The sequence below is a fragment of the Haemorhous mexicanus genome, chromosome 2, assembly GCF_027477595.1.
Source record: "Haemorhous mexicanus isolate bHaeMex1 chromosome 2, bHaeMex1.pri, whole genome shotgun sequence".
Classification (NCBI taxonomy): domain Eukaryota; kingdom Metazoa; phylum Chordata; class Aves; order Passeriformes; family Fringillidae; genus Haemorhous; species Haemorhous mexicanus.
Window position 1 is genome coordinate 97,475,545 of NC_082342.1, and position 24,540 is coordinate 97,500,084.

General features: G+C 42.0%; 1 protein-coding gene across 6 annotated transcripts in view; it reads right to left on the reverse strand.

Moving 5' to 3' along the window:
- Positions 1–19,510: 19,510 nt before the first annotated feature.
- ARHGEF7 (Rho guanine nucleotide exchange factor 7) overlaps positions 19,511–24,540 on the reverse strand; it is a 115,819-nt gene continuing 110,789 nt past the window's right edge. For all 6 annotated transcript variants that reach the window (XM_059839680.1, XM_059839676.1, XM_059839675.1 and 3 more), the window contains one exon: positions 19,511–22,619. In XM_059839680.1, coding sequence (XP_059695663.1) covers positions 22,497–22,619 — 123 coding nt within the window. In that variant the 3' untranslated portion in view covers positions 19,511–22,496. The remainder of the gene's footprint in view (positions 22,620–24,540) is intronic.

Consider the following 24,540-nt stretch of genomic DNA (forward strand, 5'->3'; position numbering starts at 1 on the left):
TAGGTCCTCTAATAACTATTAAAGAACATTTGTGATGATTCAAAAGGGATTTTCCTTGAAAACTATATTAGTGCACAATAGATAATTTTTTTCTTAGAAACTACTTCATCATCTGTACCGTATTGAGCCAGTCAGAAGAAAAGCTCAGCAAGCAACTGGGGATGGTAAATAGGGACCACTGCATCCTTCACTCTCTGTCTCTTCCTTTCCTGGAGCATACCTGGAAAATAAGCAGTTAAAAGAAGTGCTATAGTTTTAAACATTTCTGCAACTAGACATACAAATTAACACCATAACCATTTTCAGGCTGCCTGTCCTGGTAATGTTGGTATATTTCAGGACAGGAACTTCAAGAACATATAACCTGACATTCAGACTATTAAATTAGAGTACTAAAACTTCAACTGTCTTTCTAGTTTTCTTCATTGTTTCTTGACATTGGTAAAAAGCCATGAACATGTCCCTTTCCACGCTGAAGTTCTCTGGAAGCCTTGTGTGACAAGCCTGCCTTTACTCAGAGAGGACCTTGCCATGACAAGATGCTGCAGCCTGAAATCATGTAAAGCCCAGTACAATTCCTCCTTTTTTAACCTTCAAGGCTTGGAACATGCCTTATAAACCCCAGCACTGCAGTGCCAAATACCAAGGGATTTTTTCCTTTGTTTTAAGGCATTTTAAACGTATCATTTAAGCTTGTAATTTCCTGGGCTCTCGTCCTTGCCCTTCTTGAAGATAGGAGAGACATTTGCTTTCCTCCAATCCTCAGGCATCTCTCTCTAAGTCACCATTATCATTCAAAGATAATAGACAGTGATCTCTCAAAAACATCTGGCAGCTTCACCAGCACACATAGGTGCATTCTATCCGGCCCCATGAATTTAGGCAGGTCTGGTTTGCTTAAGTATTCTCTAATCTGCTTTTTTTTTCTACCAAAGGAATGTCTTTCTTGCTCCAAACTTTCCTCTGGGTACCCACCTATCTGAAGGAGAATCATACTATTAAAAATTATGCACTCAGTACCAGTGGAAGAGACTATTTTTGAACTAGAAGGAAGCAATCCTCCAATATCAACCAAATCTCCTGAACACCTTTTATCTCCAGGGCCATCTCCCATAGGATTATTCTAAGCATATCCTTGAAGAAGCCAAATTCTGCCCTTCTGAAATCTGGGCTTATTGTCTGGCTTTTTGACTTGTTCCCTCTTCTAAGGATCCTGAAGTTCACTTTTATCAATTTTCTGAAAAACTGCTTCACCTACTTCTTCCTGCTCAGGCAGTGTGCAGCAGACACCCACTGCAACACCAGCCACTAACCCTGATCCTGTAAGTGCTAAGCTGGCTCATCATTCTTTCCTAGGCAGAGCTCTGTGCAGTCCTGCTGTCCTCTCTCACAAATGCTGTCTCTCTCCCCGTCTTCCTAGCCTGCCCCTCTGCAGAGCCTGTATCCCTCCACTGCAGCACTGCAGGAGCATGAGCTACCCCACCATGTCTCTGTGCAAGTGCACACAGATCTCTAAACCCTTCAGTTCGTTCCTGAGTTGCATGCATGGCTGTACAAGCTCTTCAGAGAGGCACCCAAGTGCACTGACAGCACTTGGTAAGAGCTTTGCCCACCATGCTGTCCTGTAGGTATTTCTTCATTTATGTGTATACACTCAGAGGTCCTTTCAAGTCCTCTTTTGCTGTTTGCAAGGTCTGTCTGTCTTGACAATATCACCCTGCACCTTTTACTTGCCAACCACCAACCACCTCACCTGAATGTGGTCATCAGCTCTCACTCCTATTATTCCTTCATTAAGCTCTTCATACCAGGTTGGTCAACTTGTTGGTTATGATGCATTTTCCTCCTTGGTCAGCTGAATCATCTCTCCTCTTAGACCTCAAATGGATCCCATTGTGGTAAAAGCCTCTGTTGCAGGTACCAGCTGCAGAACCAGAGTTTCAGAATGGCTGGGTCTGAGCTGGCCCCTGCCTTTAGGGAAACAAGGACAACCAGGTAACTCCTCATCTTTACTTCAAACCTGTTGCTAGAAAAGACCCTCCTTTTATGGATTCTCTCTACACCAGGGAAATTAAATGCATGCTCTCTCTTTCCTTATTATTGCTGATTCCATGCTTACAATCTTAAAGAGATCTGCTTAGGCTCATTCATCGGGGTAACAAATTGCATCATCCAGTTGTGATGTGACTCTACAGATAAGCATTCAGTGCAAACACTGGGCAACACCTAGTTTAGGAACATAAGAAATTGAAAACCCTCTCTGATTTCCAGTAATAATATACATTTGTGCTTTTGGACCTACAACAGGAGTTTCTATGTTGATATCTCATCACATCTTTAAAGCATGTGAGTTTTCTAAATATATTAAACAAAAAAACCTGATATTCACCAGGCAGGCAGGCAGTGTGAATGACATGGCCATTATCTCATGAATACAACAGCAATCACATTTTCTTTTCCAGCTATCATTTAATTGACTTTAAAAACAACAATTTATTTGGATAAATGTTCCAAGTCTCTATATATCATTTAACCAGGCAATAATGACCAGTTTATAATGAGAGTATATCATGCTGCCAATGTTCCCATATTAGTTTGACTTTTATCTGATACTGCTCTAAATTTCTCTGGATAATTTCATTATTTCAACATTAAAATATGTTTGATGAAAGTATATCATTAGAATGATTGCTAAAGCCCGCCTCTGTTAAATGAATATTGATTATGGATTTATGATAAGCCACAAAACAAGTCCTAGGTGTTTGTTTTTAAATTCCTGGACAAAGTATTTTAACCAAAATGACACATTTTTCATTTTTCATAAGACCTCTTCATAGAAGATAGCAAACAACATGTTGTAGGCATCTTCCTTTGTAAAGGAAGGTGACTTTAAAAACTAAAACCTCTGTCAGGAAGGACAAAGTTAAAATCAATCAATCCAGGTGAAGTCACTTCTTTAGACTCCTACTGGAGGGCCAAGCAACCTTTTCTAGAAAGGCTAGAACTTAGAACATTTGCAACATCTTACCTTGCACCCATCCCATAGTGACCCTCCATTTCTCCAGTCATTGTGAAGCAATTGTTACTACCCAGGGAGCAGAGGGAGGCTGATATTAATGAGTGGAAGCCTAAGGCATAGGGGGAAAGCAGTGGTAAATATTGCCTGTGGACCTTAGTCATGGTACAATGCAGCAAAAATTACAGTGTGGAGAAGCCAAATATTGCTTTTGTGGGTTTAAGTTGAGTTACTGGAAGCAAGAAAGACTTCAGCCACTGTTGAGCCACCAGCAAACATCACAACACTCAGCCTTTCCACAGCCCCACACCTCACAACCCCCAGTATTTCTAAGACCAAGAGAACATATTATAAACAAGTTTAAAACTCTTTCCCAATTGTCCCATCTAGGAATTCTCAAAAACCTTTGCTAAAACAAGTATCCATCTGGCTCCAAATTCTCATAAATAAAGATATAAAAAATGTCTGCATTTATGAGTACTAAAGGTCCATAAAGAAGTTATGTCTTACCACAGGGCAAAAATCACTAACACAATTCCCTCACAAATCCCAGAGAACACACTGAAATAGGATCCCTTTGAAGTGGTGACCAGTACCTTATAGACAAAATACTTTTATGAATGAATGAGGGAGACCAGAATCTTTTCAGTAGGTTTTATTGGTGTCAGGAATATTTCAGGACCTATGCAGATGGCAGTCAGTGTGACTACTATCATTGAGAGGAGCTGGGTTTTCTGAGTGGCCTCCAGCAGGGCAGAGATTTACCACAGGTGCTCTAAGACATCTGCACGAGGCTGAAGATGTCTTACCTCCCTAGTGCACAAGATTTGTCAAGACATGCTTATATTTTATTTAGGTAACTGGAACGAGTTCCACTTTTCAGCAGAGTAATGGGACCCCAGGGCAAGGCTCAGCTCACATCCTATAGCACACATCAGATGAATGCTTCTCTAGGCTCCACAGACTATAGTGACTTGCTGTCAGGAGAGCTTAGACACCTAGCACACACACACAGGTGGCCACATTTCGAAGTCTTAACTGCTGCTGAACTGCACAGTCAGGGCAGGATCCAGCAGCTTGAGCAGCTCAGGACTGTCCAAAAGGGCACAAATTATTTTTCTCAAACCCTCCCTCAAGAGGGATAAAGTCATAATCCATCCATCATCCTTTTTCCATGGTTGAAGGGAGTGAGTTGCATTGAATCACCATCCAAGCTTATGGGACAGGATACTCAAAACAGCCTGGTTGTGCCTCAACACACAGTTAATTCACATACCCTGTCTTCATTCGGTATTCCCTGGGCTAGCAGCACAGACCTTTCTGGGAATAAAAAAAAAAAAAAAAAGAAAAAGAAATTCAATATTTGTGAAAGCCCCTATAAGCTTGAAATCAAGTTATATATGGTACTAATTCAATTTTGGTGAAGTCAATAGAATTACATTTTCTTCACAGAGTAAAAGCACTCACCTGCTGTATACATAAATACGATGAAGATGCCCAGGACAAGAATTATCAAGTTGGCAAACACTTTCACAAAGGCTGAAAAACAATTACTCTCTGTCATCTACAAGTCCTCAACATTATTTCTTCCTCCTCCTTTAAATAATGATGGCAGCAGTCTGCACATTACATACAGGAGTGGAATGGACAGCACACACTTAGGAGTGTGATTAATATTAGGTATACCTGGAACAAAGTGATACATACAAATTTTTCTCTTCCAACATTTGACACTTGTTCACAAGTTTGTGACACTTGTAGGGTACTATTGAAATAGATATGTGTGATTTACACCCTTAACTGGGACTTCCTTCTCATTTTCCTTAAATGAAGAGTCTGGTCTCCACCTCTGACTTATAACAAGGGAATTATCTTGATTAGAAGATTAAGTGATTCCTTTCAGATAGACCCAGAAAAAAAAAAAGTGCAGAAAAGTAATGATTTAGGATCTTACAAGATTTTTCTTTTTTTTCCTGCAATCTGTAAGAAACCCTCCACAAAATCATAATTTTTAGCCTTGTTCATTGAGGAAAAAAATAACAAATTTATGCTAAAAGGTAAGATGCCTAATAAAAGAGCACCCATATGAATCACTAGAGGTACTGTTAATATTGTTATCATAACTGCCATGACATTTAAAAAACCCCAGTTTTTAAAGGCTGGAGTTTGACTGCTGAAACACTGGCAAAGTCACAAAGGCACCTTAAAACACATTTTCTTTACCATGAAGGAATCAGGTCCCTGAATATCTTTGTAGTGGCATGTAAGTAAACTGACATAAAATAGAAAGCATTTCAGTGTTCTAATTACCCAGCCAAGGCAAAGGGTCAAGGGATTTCTATCCCTGCTTTACAGACTCACTGGCATCAGGACAAGGAAGGTTTGAATCCGGTGTCCCCACCACCCAGCAGATCCCTCCCAGGGTTTCCACTCAGTAAGGGAGAAAAGCAGTGCTGCATCCTCCCTGCACAGACCTGCACTTCTCTGCAAACCCATCCTATGATGGTTTTTTATGGGTCATTTGAATCAAGCATTACAAAAAGTCATGTATTTTCCCCTCTTTTGGCCAAAACTAATTCATGTGATTCAATCAGGATGTGAAACTCTGGGCAGCCACAATGAAGCAGCGCTTTTTTTGGCAGAGATTTGTATGAAAAACAATACCCTTTTCTGTGCACAACAGCTCTTTCATCAAAGCCTCACTCTGAGTCTGAGTTAAAGGTGCCCTATGCCAGAAGAGACAATACCACACACCATCTTCCCTGCACTCAGCATCAACCTGCTACTTCAACAGTGAGAAAATTAAAGCAAATGGGGAAATGCAGAGAAGAAAATGTTGTAACACGTGAGATAACCCTGATCTCAGAAAAGGGTGCTGAAGGGCATGCATATACTTTTGTGTGTGTTTCACACTTGTTTCACAAAGAGAAAGTAATTAGGAGGAGAAAAAAATTAAATGAGGGGCATGTTGGGTCTTGTAAGCTCATAATGCTGTGATCATAGAACACAGCTTGGGTTGGAAGGGACCATAAAGATAATTTAGTTCCAATCCTACTGCTATGGGCAGGGACATTTTTCTGAAAATGAAAACATGCCTGTGCAGCTCATTTTGGTGTTCCTTGAATACCCTAAATTGTATGTCAGAAACCTTTTTCTTCAGCTGGAAATTAAAATCTGTTGAGCAAAGATGAGTTTCTCACTTGCAAGACTCTCCCAGCTGAAGAGTTATAGGTCAGTTATTTTCCCCTTTTTGTGTTTCCCTTTATCCCATTACCCACTTTCACACAGATACTGTCTTCATTTTAATATATTTTTTTAATAAAAATTCCTTTCCTATCTCAGGCTTTACACCTTTAGTATTTTTTGTTCTTCGTTATTATTTGTCCAAGCTTCTGATAGAATATGCTGAGTTGGACGGGCCACATCAAGATCATTGAGTCCAACTCCCAGCTCTGCACAGCACCATCCCTATGAGTCACATCCTGTGCCTGAAGCATTGTCCAAACACTTCTTGAATTCTGTCAGGCTTGGTGCTGTGACCACTTCCCTGGGGATCCTTTCCAGTACCCAACCACCCTCTGGGTGAAGAAGCTTTTCCTGATATCCAACCTGAACCTCCCCTGACACAATTTCAGGCCATTCCCTAGGATCCTGTCACCAGGTCCACTGATCACCTGATCCACTGGTCACCACAGAGAACAGATCAGTGCCTGCCCCTCTTCTTCCTCTCACAAGGAAGCTGTAACTGCAATGAGGTCTCACCTCAGCCTCCTCCAGGCTGAACAGACCAAGTGACCTCAGCCCATAAGGCTTCCCCTCAAGGCCCTTCACCATCTTTGTGGCCTCCTTTGGACACTTTCCAGCAGTTAGCAGTTCAATATCTTTTTTATATTGTAGCATCCAAAACTGCCCCCAGCACTCGAGGTGAGGCTGCCCCAACTCAGAGCAGAGCAGGACAATCCCCTCCCTTGCCCAGCTGGCCATGCTGTCCCTGATGCCCCCCAGGACAGGGCTGGCCCTCCAGGGCACTGCTGACTCCAGTTCAACTTGCCATTGACCTTGCCAGGTCTCTCCATGGCACTGTTTTCCAGCCTCTCATTCCCCAGTCTGTACATCCAGGGTTGCCTCATCCCAAGTGCACAATCCAGCACTTTCCCTTGTTGAACTTCATACAGCAGGTGATTGTCCAATCCTTTAATTTATTGAGGTCTCTCTGCAGGGCCTCCCTGCCTTCAAGGAAGTCAACAGTTCCTCTCAGTTTTTTATCATCTGTGAACTTGCTCAGTATCCCTGGAAGTCCGCAGAGGAACACTGATCTAGTTAACTTTCTCCAGTCAGATCAGGTAGACTTGGTATATAGAAACCAGATATTTTCAACCACAAGATTTTTAACAACAGAGTATTTAAAGAATCACAGAACAGCATAAATACAGATTTAACTTAGATGTGCATAACCCATACAGGAAAAGGTAAGGGAAAATTGTCTATCCCACTTCTCTCTGAAGGCGCTCTTTTGCAGGTTTCTCTCTCCTTCATGCCTGCTCTACATTTTTGCAAAGATCTTCAATAATTTTTCTGAGTAAACTTATTTCTGCCCCTTTATTCATAAAGATTTTGTTCTCTTCTCCAATGTGGCTTTATGAGAGGAAGCTGAAACCAGCCCTCTGAAATGCAAGTACAAGTCAACTTATGAACACCAGCTTACATTTTGGACAGAAGTGCTTAGCTGCCTCCACACAGACTGATTGCTCAATGATTCACATTCATAGCCTGTCCTGGACATTTTTATAAGGAACCTTTAAATAATTTTTTATTGGAATCTGGATATTATTCGTGCAAATCTTCCCCTCCCCCCCCCCCCCCCCCCATTAGCCACACAGTTGATGGAGTTCTCCTGGTTATTTTAGTATGAGCAATGTGATGGCAGTCATCAGAGGAGGATGCAGGGGCACAAGGGCTTCGATAACTCGAAATGAGAACAGAAAGACTGTACTGAGCTTCATTGGCACAGGTCCATCTCCTTCTGCTTGAGACATGAGCACCACAAAGTTGGTCCATGAAAAGACATTAATCCCAAAATTAGAAGCAAAGTCTGCCATCTGAACAATATAAATTATTTGATAACCATCTCACCCACAGAAGGAGCAGTCTGTGGTTACACACACCTCTCCTGGAACTGTTTGGTGATGTATTTCATAAGCATGGCGTTCAAAAAGTATAAAATAGAAAACAAAAAAAGAAGAGAGGAAAAAAAGGCAGTGGATTTAACATTAGCTTTTCATTTATCTTCACTGCAAGTGGCTGCATTATCTTCATAATCACTGAAAGTGAAATCTGTAATGCATATGTAGAATAAATTAAAGTTTGAAGCAAACAAAATAAAGGTAGAATTGACTATTCATAACAACACAGTCTTCAAGTCATAATACACTTCAGTGGAAGACTCTTGCTGATGCCAGTCTGAATAGTCCAGTAGAACACAAGACAGACTGAATACAATGGAAATGTTGAGATTCGATTTGTAATATATAATTATTCCACATTTTACTGTATTATAAGTTTAAATTATCCACATCAGAGGTTTTAGTATTTCACATCTGTGTTATAGAATAGAATTTTTACTCCCATTCTGACTGGAAAGGAGGAAGATAATGAATATGTACTGCAGAAAAAGAATAAAGAAAAGTACAGCTCTGTGACTGACCAATTTCAATATATTTACAAGTAGTTCAACATTTTAATCAAGAAATCTTTTTATAATATAAAGTGGAAATGGAATTGTAAAATCAGCACAACTAGGTAAAAGACTGGGGGGAGAGCTGTGTGCTGGCACATTGAAGTGCTCATACAGGACACTGCCTGCAACAGGAAAGGACACTCTGAACCCACATCAGGGGACACATCCCAGATGCAGAGCTAATATTAATGGAGCACCAACATTAATGGATCAAAATTTTAGATGGATTTTGTTACAACAGAAGCCCTTTGGAGTTGTGTTTTTGGAGGTGTCTGTGATCCAGAACAGTAGGGATGAACTGCAAATCTTCCTCCCCATAACCACCAAGAAGAAAGGGAAAGCCCATTCCCAATTAGCTCTGCCCCATTTTAAAAATTAAATATATATTATGGAAGTAGAGGCATTGTAGTGCACCCTCCCAGGGTATTTTATGCTGCACTACACAACGTGGCTGTGGTACAGGGATACATACCCTGATGCTCCACACAAAGCAGCCAAGAGAGCACTGCACTGTTGTTTGAGCTAGGACCAGCACCAGCGACACTGCAGCCTCACAGATGTGCCCAGCCTATCTGTATTCCTGCTGTTTTGAGTAAAGTTCCTTCAGCAGCATGAGCAGTTCAAGCCCATTGGTTTCTCTCTGGTGAGTTTTTCATTCTTGAGGGTGTTTGAGACCTGACTGGACAAAGCTTTAAACAATCAGGTTGGACCTCAGAGCTGCCCCTGCTCTGGGGTGAGGCTGGACTAAAGACCTTCCGAGGTCCCTTCTAGCCTGAATGTTTTTAATAATGTACCTGGCCCATAACAAAGCCTGTACTGCTTTAACTGATCCACCTATCAGTGCTCAGGTGGAGATGAGGAAATTCAGGCTTGCTCCTCTCTGCTACAGTCAAATTTCTAATCCCAATATAGGCCTAGGAGCTCTGAAATGTAGTGACTATGGCAAATGTCAGCAAAGGCCCACCTCTTTTTTTTCTTTTTCACAAAGCAAGCACCTGGGAACCCAGCCTCACTGTGGAGCACATTTGGTATGGGTTTAATGCCTGTCTTCCTGGAATCAAATCTTGACGGAGGAAGAAAGCTAAGTTTAAAAAAAAAAGGATTAAAAGACCAGCTTGACCAGCTTGCTCAGTCTTTCTCTTGGCCAATGAGGAAATTTTCTGAAGAACTAATAGGATTTAGATACTTAAATATTCTTGATCTGAAACAGGAGCCATAGTTTGGAAGGATGTTTTTCTTTTTCAGTATGGGTTCAGGTTTTCTGTGCCTCATTACTAACACAAGATAGTGGTTCCAAATCCCAGTTCCAACTAGGAATAAAACTTCCCAGCAGTTCTCAATATCACTTGTTGGGCTGCAGCTATCCGTGATGATAGCTGCAGGAAAAAATTTGGATCATCTTTTTTGGGAAAATGAGAGCTATGGTGATGGAAGCTACCACATAATACCACAGGTCTTCCAATTCATGAGGACCAACAAAAGAATATTCTATTGAAAATGGACAGTGAACCTGCAGAAGGTTGGATCCAGCCAGATACAATTTCTAGAAACCTGTGAAATATCTGAAAGCTGTACTTGTTTTGATCAGAATCTGGTTCTTTTTCCTTGTAGTAGTTTGCATGGTGGGGCTATGTCTAGATTTGTGATGAAAGCAGTGTTAACACAGTGTTATTGCTGAGCAGGGCTTGCACAACGTTAGGGCCTTTTCTGCCCTAACCCACACCACCAGCAAAGGGGCTGGGGGTGCACAAGGGGTTGGGAGAGGACACAGCCAAAACAGATGGCCCCAAGTGACCAGAGGGATATCCCACACCATATGGTGTCGTGTCCAGAATATGAAGCTGGGGCAAGAAGGAGGAAGGGGCAGGGGAACATTCTGAGAGATGGTCTTCTCCTGAAGTCACCATTAGGGGTGGGGCAGCCTGGCTCTACCGGAGATGTCTGAACACCTGTCTGCTCACAGGAACTGGTGGATGAATTCCTTGTCTGCCGTGCTGGTGTGTAAAGATTTTGCTTTGCCTGTTACACGGTCTTTATCTCAACCCATGAGTTTTTTTACTTTTACCCCTCTGATTCTCCCCCCAGTCCCAGCAAGGGAGAATGAATGAACGGCTGCCTGGGGCTGGGCTGCCGGCTGGGGTTCAACCGCAGGAAGACAGACAGGGCAATGAAGAGAATGCCAGAGCAACAGGAAGAGGTGCTGAGAGAAGGGATTGCTCGGGAGGATTTTAGGCACGGTCCTGTTTAACCCCTCCTTTCCTCGACTGCCGAGGCCCTGCTTGGGCCCCAGCCTGAGGGCCCGGCGCGGCCGGCAGGGGGCGCCCCTCCCCCGCGCATGGACCCGCGGCTCTTCCCGGGAAAGCCCGGCCGGAGCGTGGCCCTCCCTCCCTCAGCACGGGCAGGATGGGCTCTGCTTCGAGACCCGCGGCTCCTTCCCGGGAAAGCCCGGCCGGAGCGCGGCCCTCCCTCCCTCAGCAAGGGCAGGCCGGGCTCGGCTTCGAGGAGGTTGGAAAATGTATATAGAGAACACCCGTGACAAAAGCAGAGCGCGTTGTTTCCTCAGCCCAGCGTGCTAAGGACGCTCCGATGTAGCACAGCAGGTGGGATTTTGCCAGACTTGCGGGAGGAAGATGTATGGGAAGGGGTTTCCCCGCAGTTCAGAGTTTCTTAGGGCCTTCTGTATCTAATTTGAAGGCACTAGTACAGTACAGCACACGATGCTGCTTTGCTGCTCCTGAGTGCTGCGATTCCTCCAAGTCCCACAGCCCTCACGTCGAGCACAGAAAACCTTACACGCAGCAGCTTGTTCTCTGTCCTTTGGGGACTCACGCTGAGTTCACAAGATGTTTCTTTGTTCCGCTTGTACTCTGTGAGCTGTCCTTAATTTACATCTTCTTCATGAGCTTCTTTTTCCACCACTGCTCCTATGTGCCACTGCTCCTGATCCTTGTGTAGTGAAACCAAGTAATTCCTACACTGGCTGTGAACAGCCACGCTTTTAGTCACCTCCTAACTGCAGGCATTCCCAGAGCCCTAGGTGAGCTGCACTTCAGAGGATGCAGGTATCCAGGTAGCCAAGAGCATTATCCAGGAGCTCTAGGAAATTCATGCAGGCTCAGTGCTCCCAAGCATCAGAATAAAACACACATTTCACTGTCTACTTCAGACACAAATGGCACAACACTGGGATAAGTACAAATGAAAGAAGAGGGGCTAGCACATCTCCAACTTCCCCAGCCTGTATCCCTACATCATGGCTTTTGTTAGGATTGTGCTTGTTCCAAAGATAATACAATATATATGACAAACTTCTCTGGACCTGGTTTTCTTTTTCTACAAATTTGTCCACATTGAAAATGCATTATATAGGATTATTCACCAAACCACACAATCTCCTCACAATGCAATGACCCATACAGTGAGCAAAGATAAATTAGACTTTGCTGAAATGTTCTGTGAACCTTATCTGTCCGTCATGTTTCAAAATCCTGTCAATTGCACCAGATTTCAGAAGCACTCAGCTTTTGCAAAAACTCTCCTTTTTTGTTTTTCTGATAAGTACAGAATTGAACTGCAATATTGCACTTCTGGATCCTGTTAAGTGCTTTACTATAGTTAAGAGCAGTGGCATGACTCATTTACAATATGCACCATTTTGTGGTGAAGTGCTATAATATTGACTGTTTAAATTTCAGAATTATCTCTCATCCAGTGTAGTTTTTTCTGGCCCTGAAGACAGGTTGTTTATTCTCCTGGGGCCTCACATAATGGAAGTACAGCGTTTGCTTTTCTCACTTTAGGCATGTAAACCCAAAATAAATATTTTCATCCAAAGCAGTTTGCTTCCTAAACCACAACTTATGAAGTAACAACGTGTTCCATCTATCACTATTTTAAAGCCAAATGCTCAGAGATAACTTTCTTTGAGTCATTTCCAAAGCCTAGAAGGAAGGGAAAGTCACAAGATTGTCAGTGATTGTATTCCAGGTATGTTTTAATACTCCAAATTTGGCAGAGGAGAGGGAAATACTAACTTGCACAACAGCATCAGCTACAGCAAATGCCTGGATTCAGTCCCTCAAATAGTCCCTTTTTGCACTTTTCACCTGTACATGTATCACTTCCACAAAATTGGGGCTGAAGAAGGCATCTGTCACACAGGAAGGGGGTTTATTTTTTGTTTTACACAACTTTTCATTTACTTCTCAGTTTAATGTGGACAGTCATGTTGGTTTCATATCCATTTAATCAGATAAATTTAAAATATTTTTCTGTGAACAACTGTAGAACACATCCAAACAATGCCCTACAATTACTGCTCCAGGATAGCAACTAAGCAGCCAGTTGTGAGTGTTTGGTTCAGACCAGGGGCTTTCATGGAGGGATGAACAAGAGGCAGGTTCAGAAAGAGACATGATTGGGGTTGCCTGGAAAACAACCCTTGCAGAGGCATTGAGCTGGATTAAAGAGTTTGTCCAGGACCACATCAGCCAGCACAAAATGCATGGACTCTGCAGTCAAAAGCCAGCAACCAGAGGGAGAGAGAGTTTGATGGAAGTGACAGACCCTGAGCCATGAGCAGGAGGACAATGCACCAAAACCACAAGAGGGTGCAAGTCTGTGACAAGTTCATAGAGTGGGATTTATAAGTGTAGTTTTGTCCTAGTCACTTTTGTTCAAATTGCAGATGGTTCCTGTAAGTCAGTGGATTTCCCTCAATCAATATGCCTCAACATTGGTTTTTTTTTCCTTCATATTTCCACAGCATTACTTCACTCTGAACAGGGGGACAGAAGCCCAGAAACAACATTCCAAAGTTGTTGGGCAGCTGTTCTTAAAACAAAACTTGGCAACTAAACAAGCAAAGTGTTACTGGCTTTAGAAAGGGGGTTTTAGCAGAACTGCAAACATCCACATAACCTTATGGCTGTCCACAGGCACAGCCTCCAGCAGCTGGCAGGCTTCAGCTGTGCTGGGCAGCAGCCACTACCACACAGGCACCCATATCCCAGTGCCCCACAGAAACAGAGGGAGGCTTAGCTTAGAAAGGATCCTAGGGATCATCTAGTTCCAAACCCTTGCTATAGACAGGGACACTTTCTGCTAGACCAGGTTGCTCAGAGCCCCATCAAACCTGGCCTTGAATATTTCCAGGGATGGGGTATGCACAGCTTCTCTGGGCAACCTGTGCCAGGGTCTCATTGAGGTGTCTGACGTGCCCAGCTCCATTCTGTTATTTTCAGTTCTTTCAAGACTGACAAGTAATTACTTGGTTCATTACAAGTCTGTACACAGTTTTTCTCTCACTTTCCTAAGGTACCTGCAAAAGCCACAAAATCTGGCAAAAATGGCCAACTCCTTTGCTTTCCATACTCCCTCCAAATTGGAATGATTTCTGAACCTCCTGATGGAGGCTCAGTCTTCAAACATGTTTGACAAAGGCAGTAAGTTCCTTAATTTTCCATAAACCAACAATCATTAGACCAAAAACCCCTGCAAATTATTCTCCTTAAATCAAGATTAAAGATTCTACCTTATGAAGGCTGATCACAGAGCATTTCCAAATGCTGCAAGACACAGTCAAGGCAAGATGCAGAACAGTCTTACAGCAGCATGTTTCTGCCTAGGAACCAAGTAATAGCTCATGAGTAGTTTAACATATCACAGTGTGCACAGTAACTGCCTGCACAATGCATGAATGCACAGAGTAAACTACATCTCTGCTTTCTAATCTTACTGGACAAGGTTCCTAGTAGACAGAGATCCAGATGTCCCCTGTGGAGATCTTGCCTGAACACAGACAGTGAATTTACAGTCAATGATGACCCGTGACTTAGAGGCAAAGGTCAAGCCTGGAAGCTGAAGGGAAGCTGTGAGGAATCACACTAAGAAAAAGTGCTTCTTCATGGCAGTCTGCTGACTTTGTTTGCAAAGCTATGAAGAGGACTTTCAAGAAAGCCATGGGTTAACTTGGAAATAAAACAGAAAAAAGGCACAAAGGATTCTAAAGTGATTGAGAAAAAATGAAGTGTTCAGTGCAGCTAAAATCAATAGCTTAAAGTTTCAGGGCAGAAGCTTTTCCAGCTGCTCAGGACCTGCATCCCACCCTTCTTTCCCCACAATGTGGGCTGATGCTCAGTGAGGTCACATGGTGTTTCACATAGCATCATAGTTTTTGGGAGGCATAACATAGAAGAGAACACTAGCAGAAAAGAGCAGAATAAGGAGCTCATGTTCTGTGGACAAAAATCCTCCAAAACTTGCACTTCATCTGGGACAGTGCCTGTGGGTTGCACAGTGTTTTCAGGTCTGCTTCCCCGTCAAAGAAAGCCTGTCACTCCAAAGTCTTCTAATAGCCAGGGTTTTCATTAATGCTAGGCAAGAATTTGTCTGCCACTTCCCACTCAAGTTTTCACACTCCTATTCTTCCCAGTGTGCACACCACACAGGACATACTGCCTTGCTGGAGGAGCACAGCAGTACTTCCCCTATCAGGAGCATGAGACAAGGGCATTTTCAATGTGGTTTTCTTACATAACAAGTCAGCCCCATGTCACAGCTCCCTGTTTCCTTTGTCATGCCCCCCCCACAGTGCCCCTTTGCACAAGGCTGCCTACTTTCCCTGCCTGCAAACCCACTTCCACCATGCTTTTTGTTTGGAGTGCAGCTCAAAGCATGACTGTTGTTTCCACAGGGTGGTTGAACTAGCCTTCAAACGTCTCTGCCAAGAAGAATCATCCTGGCACACACCACATCAGGCTGAGCACATGATTCCAGCCTTACAGACATGTGTAATGATTAAGGTAGAAATTACTTTTCCTCCTGCCATGCACCAGTGCCTCTCAACTTACACAGATGCACCTGAGCTCTTTATATACAGACTTGCAGAAAACAGAAGTCTTTATGTTAAGTACTTTATGGTGGATGTTGATAAAATCTGATGCTTTTAATGAGCAGGAAGTCATTCAGAATAGCCAGAGAATTATATGCTTTTTCCTTCAATCGAGTGCTTCCCTACTACTGGGAAATACATTGAAACACACTGAAATGTTACATTATTTCTTGCATTGAAGAAATATTGAAGAAATTTCTTGTGTTTCTTCCATTTCACTTCCTAATAGAACCCAGTTCATCTAAATTGTTTTAAAGTCTCGTCTAAACAGCTTCCAAAATACTAGTACCCTAAATGGAAGAGGGAGATGGGGAGCAGAACAAAGCTCCCATAATCCAAGGAAATCTGCTCTACCACTTAGTCAGACAAGCCTAGGGAGCTGAATGGGATTTACCTGAGCATACTGAGGGAACTGGTTAAAGTCCTCATTGAGACACTTTCCATCATTTCCCAGAGTCAGAGATGGGTCAAGATTTAAAAGTACCACCAGTGGGCCATCTAGTCCAACATCCCTGCTGTTTACCTGTAAAGTTTTCAGAACTGTCTCCTGCAGCATTTTCCTGGAGAAACTGGCTGCTCATGGCACAGATGGGTGCCCTGCTCAAAGGGTAAAAAACTGTCTGGATGGCCAGACCCAGAGAAGGATAGTGAATGGAGTTGCATCCAGCTGCTGAATGGTCACAAATATTCCCCAGGGCTTAGCACTGGGCCAGCTGTGTTTAATATCTTCAGCAATCTGGATGAGAGGATCAAGTGCACCCTCAGTCAGTTTGCAGACAAGACCGGGTTGGGCAGGATGTCGAGCTGCTGGAGGGCAGGAAGGCTCTGCAGAGAGATCTGGACAGATTGGTTTGATGGGTCAAGGCCAAGGGTATGAGGTCCAACAAGGCCAAGTGTCAAGTCCTGCACTTGGGTCACAACAACCCCAGACAGCACTACAGAGCAGAAAGGCTGGAAAGCTGCCTGGAAGAAAAGGACCAGGAGGGCTGGTCAACAGCAGCAGAACATGAACAAGCAGTGCCCAGGTGGCCAAGAAGGCCAATGGCAGCCTGGTTTGCGTGAGCAGTAGTGTGGGCAGCAGGACCAGGGCAGTGATTGTCCCCCTGTTTTCGGTACTGCTGAGGCCACACCTCCAATTCTGTGTTCAGTTCTCCAATCCTCACTACAAGACACTGAGGCACAGGAGTGTGTCAAGAGGAGGGCAATGGAGCTGGTGAAGGGTCTGGAGAATGAATCATAGGAGTGGCTGAGGGAGCTGGAACTGTTTAGCCTGGTAAAGAAGGCTCAGTGGGGACCTGACAAGTAAAGATGAGACAGACAGTAGAACATGCAGTGGTAGAAATCCTGCTGAAAATCTGGTGGTCATGGCAGGGCAGGGGAACTTTCTTGAACGTGTATTTTCAAACGCTTATCTTCAAGCACAGGGAAGTTACCAAGCTCCTTCAATGCATGGCCTATGATATAGGACTAATAGCAGTGCTGGGAGAGGCTTTGCCCCTCCCAGCACTGCTAATAGTCCTGTATCATAAATTCCCAGCAGTGATGAAATCGAGTGCAGTGGATGGAGCATGCATTGCATCATGCCAGTTTTCTCAATTCAGTCTCAGAATGAAGATTTCATGTGCTAGATGTTGTAGCAGTAGATTTTTCTCAGTCCCTCTGAAATTCTGCCTGATGTAGATCAAGGCCAGAGATTTAAATGCGTTAGTGATCACAGAAAATTCCTTGCTTAGTTCTGCCTGACAATAAATCTGATCCTGTGTTACCTCCACACTGCATTATGCTGAAAGAGCCCTTGTGATGCTGAATGTACAGATGCTATAACAAGTCATGTGTGCCATGGGGAAGTGCTAAAAACCCCACACAAATCCCATGGGCACAGCTCAGTCAAATGCTACATGAACACTTTCAACTGTGACTGTCTACCTCTGTACTACAGGACAAGAGGTATTTAACAGACTGTACCTACTGCAGCTTGAAATCTGCTCCAGAATATACAAAAAGCTTACTCCATTTCGTTGTAAAGCATACAAAAGTAGAAATATTAACAAATTCAGGCAAAGTGAGTAGCTTCTGACACAGGAGAAGCTAACACAGTCCCCTGCTGGAAAAACATTGCAAAAACATGCTATTTCTGTATTGTTCATCTCTGTCTACTGCCAACACACAGCTATCACAGGCTGCTTGACTGACAAGAGGTGGCTAGCAATACACTAAGAAAAAAAATTGTTTGGGGAATCTCACCAGGCCTACATATGACAGTAGAATGGACATTAGGAAAAGGTTTGTCCTGGTTTCAACTGGGACAGAGCTCATTTTTGTCTTACTAGCTGGTACAGTGCTAAGTTTTGGATTCAGCAAAATGTGCTTCCTTTCCCAGGCTGGTTAGTACTTCCATGTTATTGGAAAGCCAGCAGATATGCCTGCAGGTGTGCACACCCACACAAATAGGGACAGATCACAGACAGTGGATGGGGAGAAGAATACCACAGAAGTGAGCTCTGCCATGCACAAAGGAGAGCCTGTGCATGTTCAACAGAGATCAGTGAGAATGTGCAGGAACTAATGGGAGCACCTGAGCAAATTTTGGACTGTGAAGACCTGCACTAAGTAATTGGTACCAAAGTTGTAACTATTCATAGTAACTCACAGAACTGTAGCTTTCATGTCTTTCTAAGGACACAAGAGTTATATTTAGGCCTGGACAGTGGCTTAAAGGCAGCCACTTTAATGGCAGCCACACAAGGTAAAATATGGCAAGCCTCCATCCCTTTTCTAGATGATGAAGCGTGTCTTGCAGAGCAAATTCATCTCAAATTTCATCTCAGCATTTCTCCAAAGTGCAAACTCCCATTTTCTGGGACCCTTCAGCATCAGCACTGTGAGACTTGTTTGTGAACAATAAGAAATCAGTGGTTTTTATCTCAATGCACAAGCTTCTCCCTCTTATTCCTTCTTCCATCTCCTGCTGAGGGTGAGGTGTAAGAAAGTGGCTGTGTGAGGGTCTGGCAGCCAGCAATGGTCAACCCACCACAATAAAAAACATTCAAAAAGAAAAATCCCCAGAACACTTCAGGTGACAAGGAAATTACCATTTCAAATTGTGTCAAATATCCATCTTTACAGTGATGAACCCAGAGAAAAGTTGCAAAGTGAGACTTCTGAGAATAATTATAAACTGCTACAAATAAAGTCTTCTGTTCCAAGTATATCTCCTTGCTGAACTAAGCTGGAATAAATCTATCATTTCACACACCCAAGATATTACTAATCCCTTCAAATGTTTTGTCCAAAGACTGAAACCATCTTTTCAAACAAATGGCTCCCTGCACTTTCCTCAACCCATCCCACCATCTGGCATAAAGCCATACTGATGATTCTGCTACCATAAAAATCACCCCACTCCTCCCATTTCAGGCAGCATCAACCACAAAAAATCTTTATGGCACACACATCACAAATTTCTGTCTATTCAGATAAATCATGCATGTAGACATTTTTTTACTCAATTGATGCAGTTTCTAGTGTTTCCTGCTTTATTTCCTTTCACTATTTTCTGTCTTTGATCTCCTTCATTTCTTACATTACCTAAGCAGGTCAGGTTGCCAAATGAAGTGAACAATTCTCAATGTAAGACAGTTAAGATCCTCCTCCTCCTCACCCCTCTAAACAACCTTTACTTTGTTTTTTTTTTTCCTCCAGGCATCAATTTACTATTATAAAAGACCATAAAAAAGCTCTTTAAAGATAGTATAGCAGCTACTAAATTGGAGAGGTGCTTATTTATATGAACAGCAAAAAAATTAAAGCAATTTCCCTTTATGTCATAGCCCACATATTAGATGAAACATAACACTTCATAGGGTAGGGGAAAAATTCATGGTTTAATTACAATGTAGCATAAAAGCTTTAGTAGTGGATACCAGGATATTATTGTGACATCTAAACTAGAGTTCTTCACAGACACTGTAAACAGATACTCTAAATTCCCTAAATGATTTGCATTAAAAAGGTTTATACAAAAGCAGTCAGTTATTCAATCTTTAGGATATCATGACATGGTGAGACAAACACACATACATCAGTAAGTACAGAGAAATGTTATGCTACATTTTGGACAGTTCAGAACTGAAAGTGCTTCACATCTATAGGATAAGAAATGGCTTCATCTCCTCATCCCTAAATGATGAGAGCAAACAAACAACCCTTTAATAGGTTAAATAAACAGTGCCCCATTTATCCATGCTTATGTAAAGTTTCCAACAATTCAGAAGGTCCATGGTGACATTTACAATCTATATACACTGTAACAACTTGTCAATGAAAACAAGTTCAGGTACTTCTTGGTTCCCAAAAGTCAGAAGCTGCTCTCTGCACTAGAGACAAAAGCTACCTACAGCATTAGGTCAGTTTTCTTTTCTGCCTCCTTTTGTGTGTGTGTGTGTGTGTTTGTGTAAAAATTACTCCTCCCAATCCTCCTTGAATAAAATCAGTCCCTAAGTCCTGATCATATTTAACAACTGCTTCATCCCAGTGTTTAAGGCATGTTCATTAGATGTCAATGTAGGGGTACTGTCAGAAATTATAATATCACAGGTACTAAGAGTCAGCAGATTTACATAGCAACACCACTCTTTACAATATAATGCAAAATAAATTGTTATGATGCAAGTTGTTCCTGAGTTAAAATTTGCTAAATACTGCTAAGCTTAATGTTTTCCTTTTATACTTCTTCCTCTAGAATGTCATTTCACATCTGCTCAATTGAAAATTAAAAATTACTCTGAAAATATCCTGGATGGCAGAAAGTGAAAATGTTACCAAAATTCTAATTATATTGGTTTTCCCAAGTCTAAACTTGGCCATGATAGTATGCATTTGCAGGGGTTAGTATCACTTAGTTTTTAGCAAGGATATTCTCTAAATGTGAAAATAAATAAAATGTCAGTCCACAATTTTGTGCAACCGCAAACATCAAGGGAAGATTTTGGTAACAATAATTAACAAATTTAAAGTTCTATGAATATATAAAAGTGGTAATGTAGATGTTTTTCATTTTCTCCTCCTTTAGAATTAAAGGAAAACATTTTTAAATTGCAGGAACACAAGACACCTACAAATATATTCAGCTTTCTAAAAGAGACAACTTGTTTACTCAGGTTATGAAGCATCCATTCTCACAGAATTGTTTTTCAAGTATGTAATAATTGACAGAATTTCCTATTTAAAAAAAGCTGTTCTTGACTGAAAAAAGTGGGTAGCTTTAAAAGTAGATTTTTCTTTAGATTCAAAATGTGCATGACAATTCTTACAACTCACATCATCCTGGCTCCAACTCACTAAAGTTTGTACAAACATTTGCTTAAGTCTGAGCATTACATTTAGCAGGAGTTAAAAGAGCAGTAGAAAATCAGAATGACAAAAGGTGTGACTGAAGTCTGTGCTATACCTGCACTTCTGACTCAACTGAACACAACCCCCTCAGAAAGCTGCACTGTCTGGAGTCAAATCCAAAGTTTGATGAAATCCATGAAAACAATGAGCTTTAATGGGATTAGTATCTTAAGTGCTTCATCTGAAGCTCACCGTTTGCAGTGATGTATCATCTCCTATCTCAAATACAAGAAACTGCAGTGATTGCACCTATCAGACTAGGGAATTCATGTTCCTTTATGTATTCTAAAATCTGTCAGCAGTGCAAATTATGAGTTACAGTACGATTTAAAAAAAAAAAGCTTCCACATTTCTTTCCATTTAAATCCCAGTAGGACAGAAATTAGCAACATGCAAAGAAAAACTGGTGGGAAAGGAATGACTGCTTCCACAGTATGGGAACTCCAAACAGAGAGTCTTATATAGTGGTATAGAAACAAAGCTCTGAATGAAGTTTGGCCTAGCCCATGTGTCTTATGCACAAAGGTTAGCTAAAATTTAATTGCTGTGACCATAAAATATAAATAGCAACAATTTATTCACAAAATTCTGGATTAGATTGATTTTTTCCTTTAACAAACTGTATGATCTGTTATCAGCCGGCTGTATGTTTAAGCACAACAATAGAAAATGTAGTACATAAACACCTAAAAATCACAGTCATGAAAAGCAGGCAAGTACATCAGTCTTTTGGTGGCCAAAGCACAATAGATTAGTCTGCCAAACAAGTGTATGTGAATGTAAATTGTGGGCATTAGATTTGTTAAAAATTGTTTCTACTGTCAATAAACAATTTTCTGTATTTTAATACTGTTCTTAAGGAACTGTAAACTGTTTCAAGTAACAGGTAACAGTAAAGGATTTAAATATAGTGGTAAATAGGAAAAACAGGGGTTTAAATTTGCATGTGTGGTGAGTGGTTAATTTGGAACTAATTCATAATTATCCACAAAGAACTCTGACCTTTCTTAGGTAAGACAGTACTGCCATCATTTCTAACACTTGTGACCGTTATAATAACACAAGAAAAAAACCCCAACATATCAGCCCTGATACATCAATCACATATGCATTCTAAATTACAGCTATTTACATGAAAAATATATATTTAATTAAAAAGCCACTGAAAAACATGGACTTTTAGTCAGGTGCTGCACTTTCTGCAAAATGAGGTAACTTGGACGCAAACAAATTAAGTTTAGTAGAGTTCAGGATCCACAGTCTCCATGCTTAAAGTACAGATTGCTGCAGTAAATGGCTTGACTCTTTCTGTATGTTCAGAGCAAGAAATCACTAGATCCAGTTAAATCCTGTTTTATAGTGCTCTTGATGCAACACTGACTAATGTCAGAAGGCTTCCCAGTTCAGTTCTACAACTGGTCTTTCAATAGAAAGAAGAAGGGGAAAAGAAAAAGTGGTTATAAGTTGGTTTCATCCCAAGATGGATCATTCATGTTCTTTAAAACTTTTCTGACAAGCTTCTCCAAGTCCTTGCGAGCTCTTTGTTCCTCTTCTAATGATTTCTTCATCTTTTTGTTATCCTGTTTAACAGAGACAGAGATATTACTGGCTGGTTTTGGGGGCTTTTAGCAGATCTGACTACACATACACTGTCAATTACAAACTCTGAAGGCTCTTCCCAATAAAACTGATATTAGCTGTTCAAGAGAAAAGCTTATATTAACTTCACAAGTTACACACAGTTATTTCCCACAATGCAACAAAAGCTACCAAATGGAAACAGAGCTACTTCCTATTTGTACTTAGGAGGCCTTTATACTAGCAAGTGCTAGTAACAGATGGCCACTAATCATGAATTCTTCGGCTCAAATCTGATCAATGAGGAGTAGAATATATTTGTTGCTAATGGAGAAGGGAAATGGAGCAGTAAGCAGTCTAAAAATCCCCTGTAAGAACCTCCTGTGATTTTAACTGGTTTCAATCTCCAAAGAGCTTAAAACTTAATGCAAATCAACTTGCTTCATTAGGAATGTAAATAGCTGAAAGGAGTATCCTGAAAACCAATAAGTTCTCTGAAAAGTGTTTTATGACTAGATTTTAAACTAGACTGATGACTACCAGCAGTCTAAGAGACGTTTGAATTCAAGGAACACCATCTCTCTACATGTATATTAACAAGTGAGTTCTCACTGTTTAGTGCCATCAGACAATATTGAAATAAATGAACAACAGGACCATAAGGATGACAGGGACCAATCCTCAAGAATGCTTACACTATTTAATCCTGCACAGGTCAAGGTCATGCTGGGAACAGTAGGGAAGCAACCAGAAGGTAAAATAACAGTGAAATAAGGACCCAAGACAAGTCTAATGGTGTTTAACAAACACAGGTCTTCAATCCAAGGGTCCAGCTGGACTCCCATTAGCTGTCCTTCACAGACATTTTAGAAAAAGGATGGGATCATAAAACCATAGAATATGAGTTGAGTTGGAAGGGACTCATCAAGATCATTAAGGTCATCTCCTGACCTTGCAGAGGACACCCCAAGAATCACACCATGTGCCTAAAAGCATTGTCCTCATGCTTCCTGAATTCAGACAGGCTTGGTGCTGTGACCTGGGGTGCTGGGCTTCCTGGGGAGCCTGTTCCATCACCCAACTACCTCCAACTACCTGCTGGGTGAAAAACCTTTTCTTACTATCCAGCCTGAACCTCCCCTGGCTCAGTTTCATGCTGTTTCCTCAAGTCCTGACACTGGTCACCAGAGAAGATTGGTACCTACTGCTCTTCTTCCCCTCACAAGGAAGCTGTAACTGCAATGAGGTCTCCCCTCAGCCTCCTCCAGGCTGAACAGACCAAGTGACCTCAGCCCATGTGGCTTCCCCTCAAGGCCATTCACTATCCTCATAGCCCTCCTTTGGACACTCTCCAATAGTTCAATATCTTTCTTTTGTTGTGGCACCCAAAACTGCCCAAGCACTCGAGGTGAAGCTGCCTTAGCTCAGAGGAGAGCAGGACAGTCCCCTCCCTTGCCCAGCTGGCCATGCTGTCCCTGATGCCCCTCAGGACAGGGTTGCCTCCTGGCTGCCAGGGCACTGCTGGCTCATGTTCAACTTGCCATTGACCAGGACCCCCAGGTCTCTTTTAACAACATTGCTTTGCAGCTTCTTGTTCTCTAGTCTGTACACACAATCATGGTCTGTCACCTCATTAACTCCATTCCCTCCTCAAGTCTGTTAAGAAACTTGGAAAGTTCATTATTTTATGTAGGTACAGATTTAAGTCTGCCAGTTCAGGACCGGTTCAAGTGTATTGCCTGTGGAACAACAGCTATGAATAACTGATGGAAGCTGCTCTAGGAAGGATCCCACTTTGCAGTCTGGTGTCTGCACCAACCAGGACAGAATGTACTTCCAGAGAGCCTTTATCCAAAAAGCCCTTGCTAGCTCAGAGATTATTTCTGCCCCTTCTCTGGTTGACAGCATCAGAGCAGTGGACTA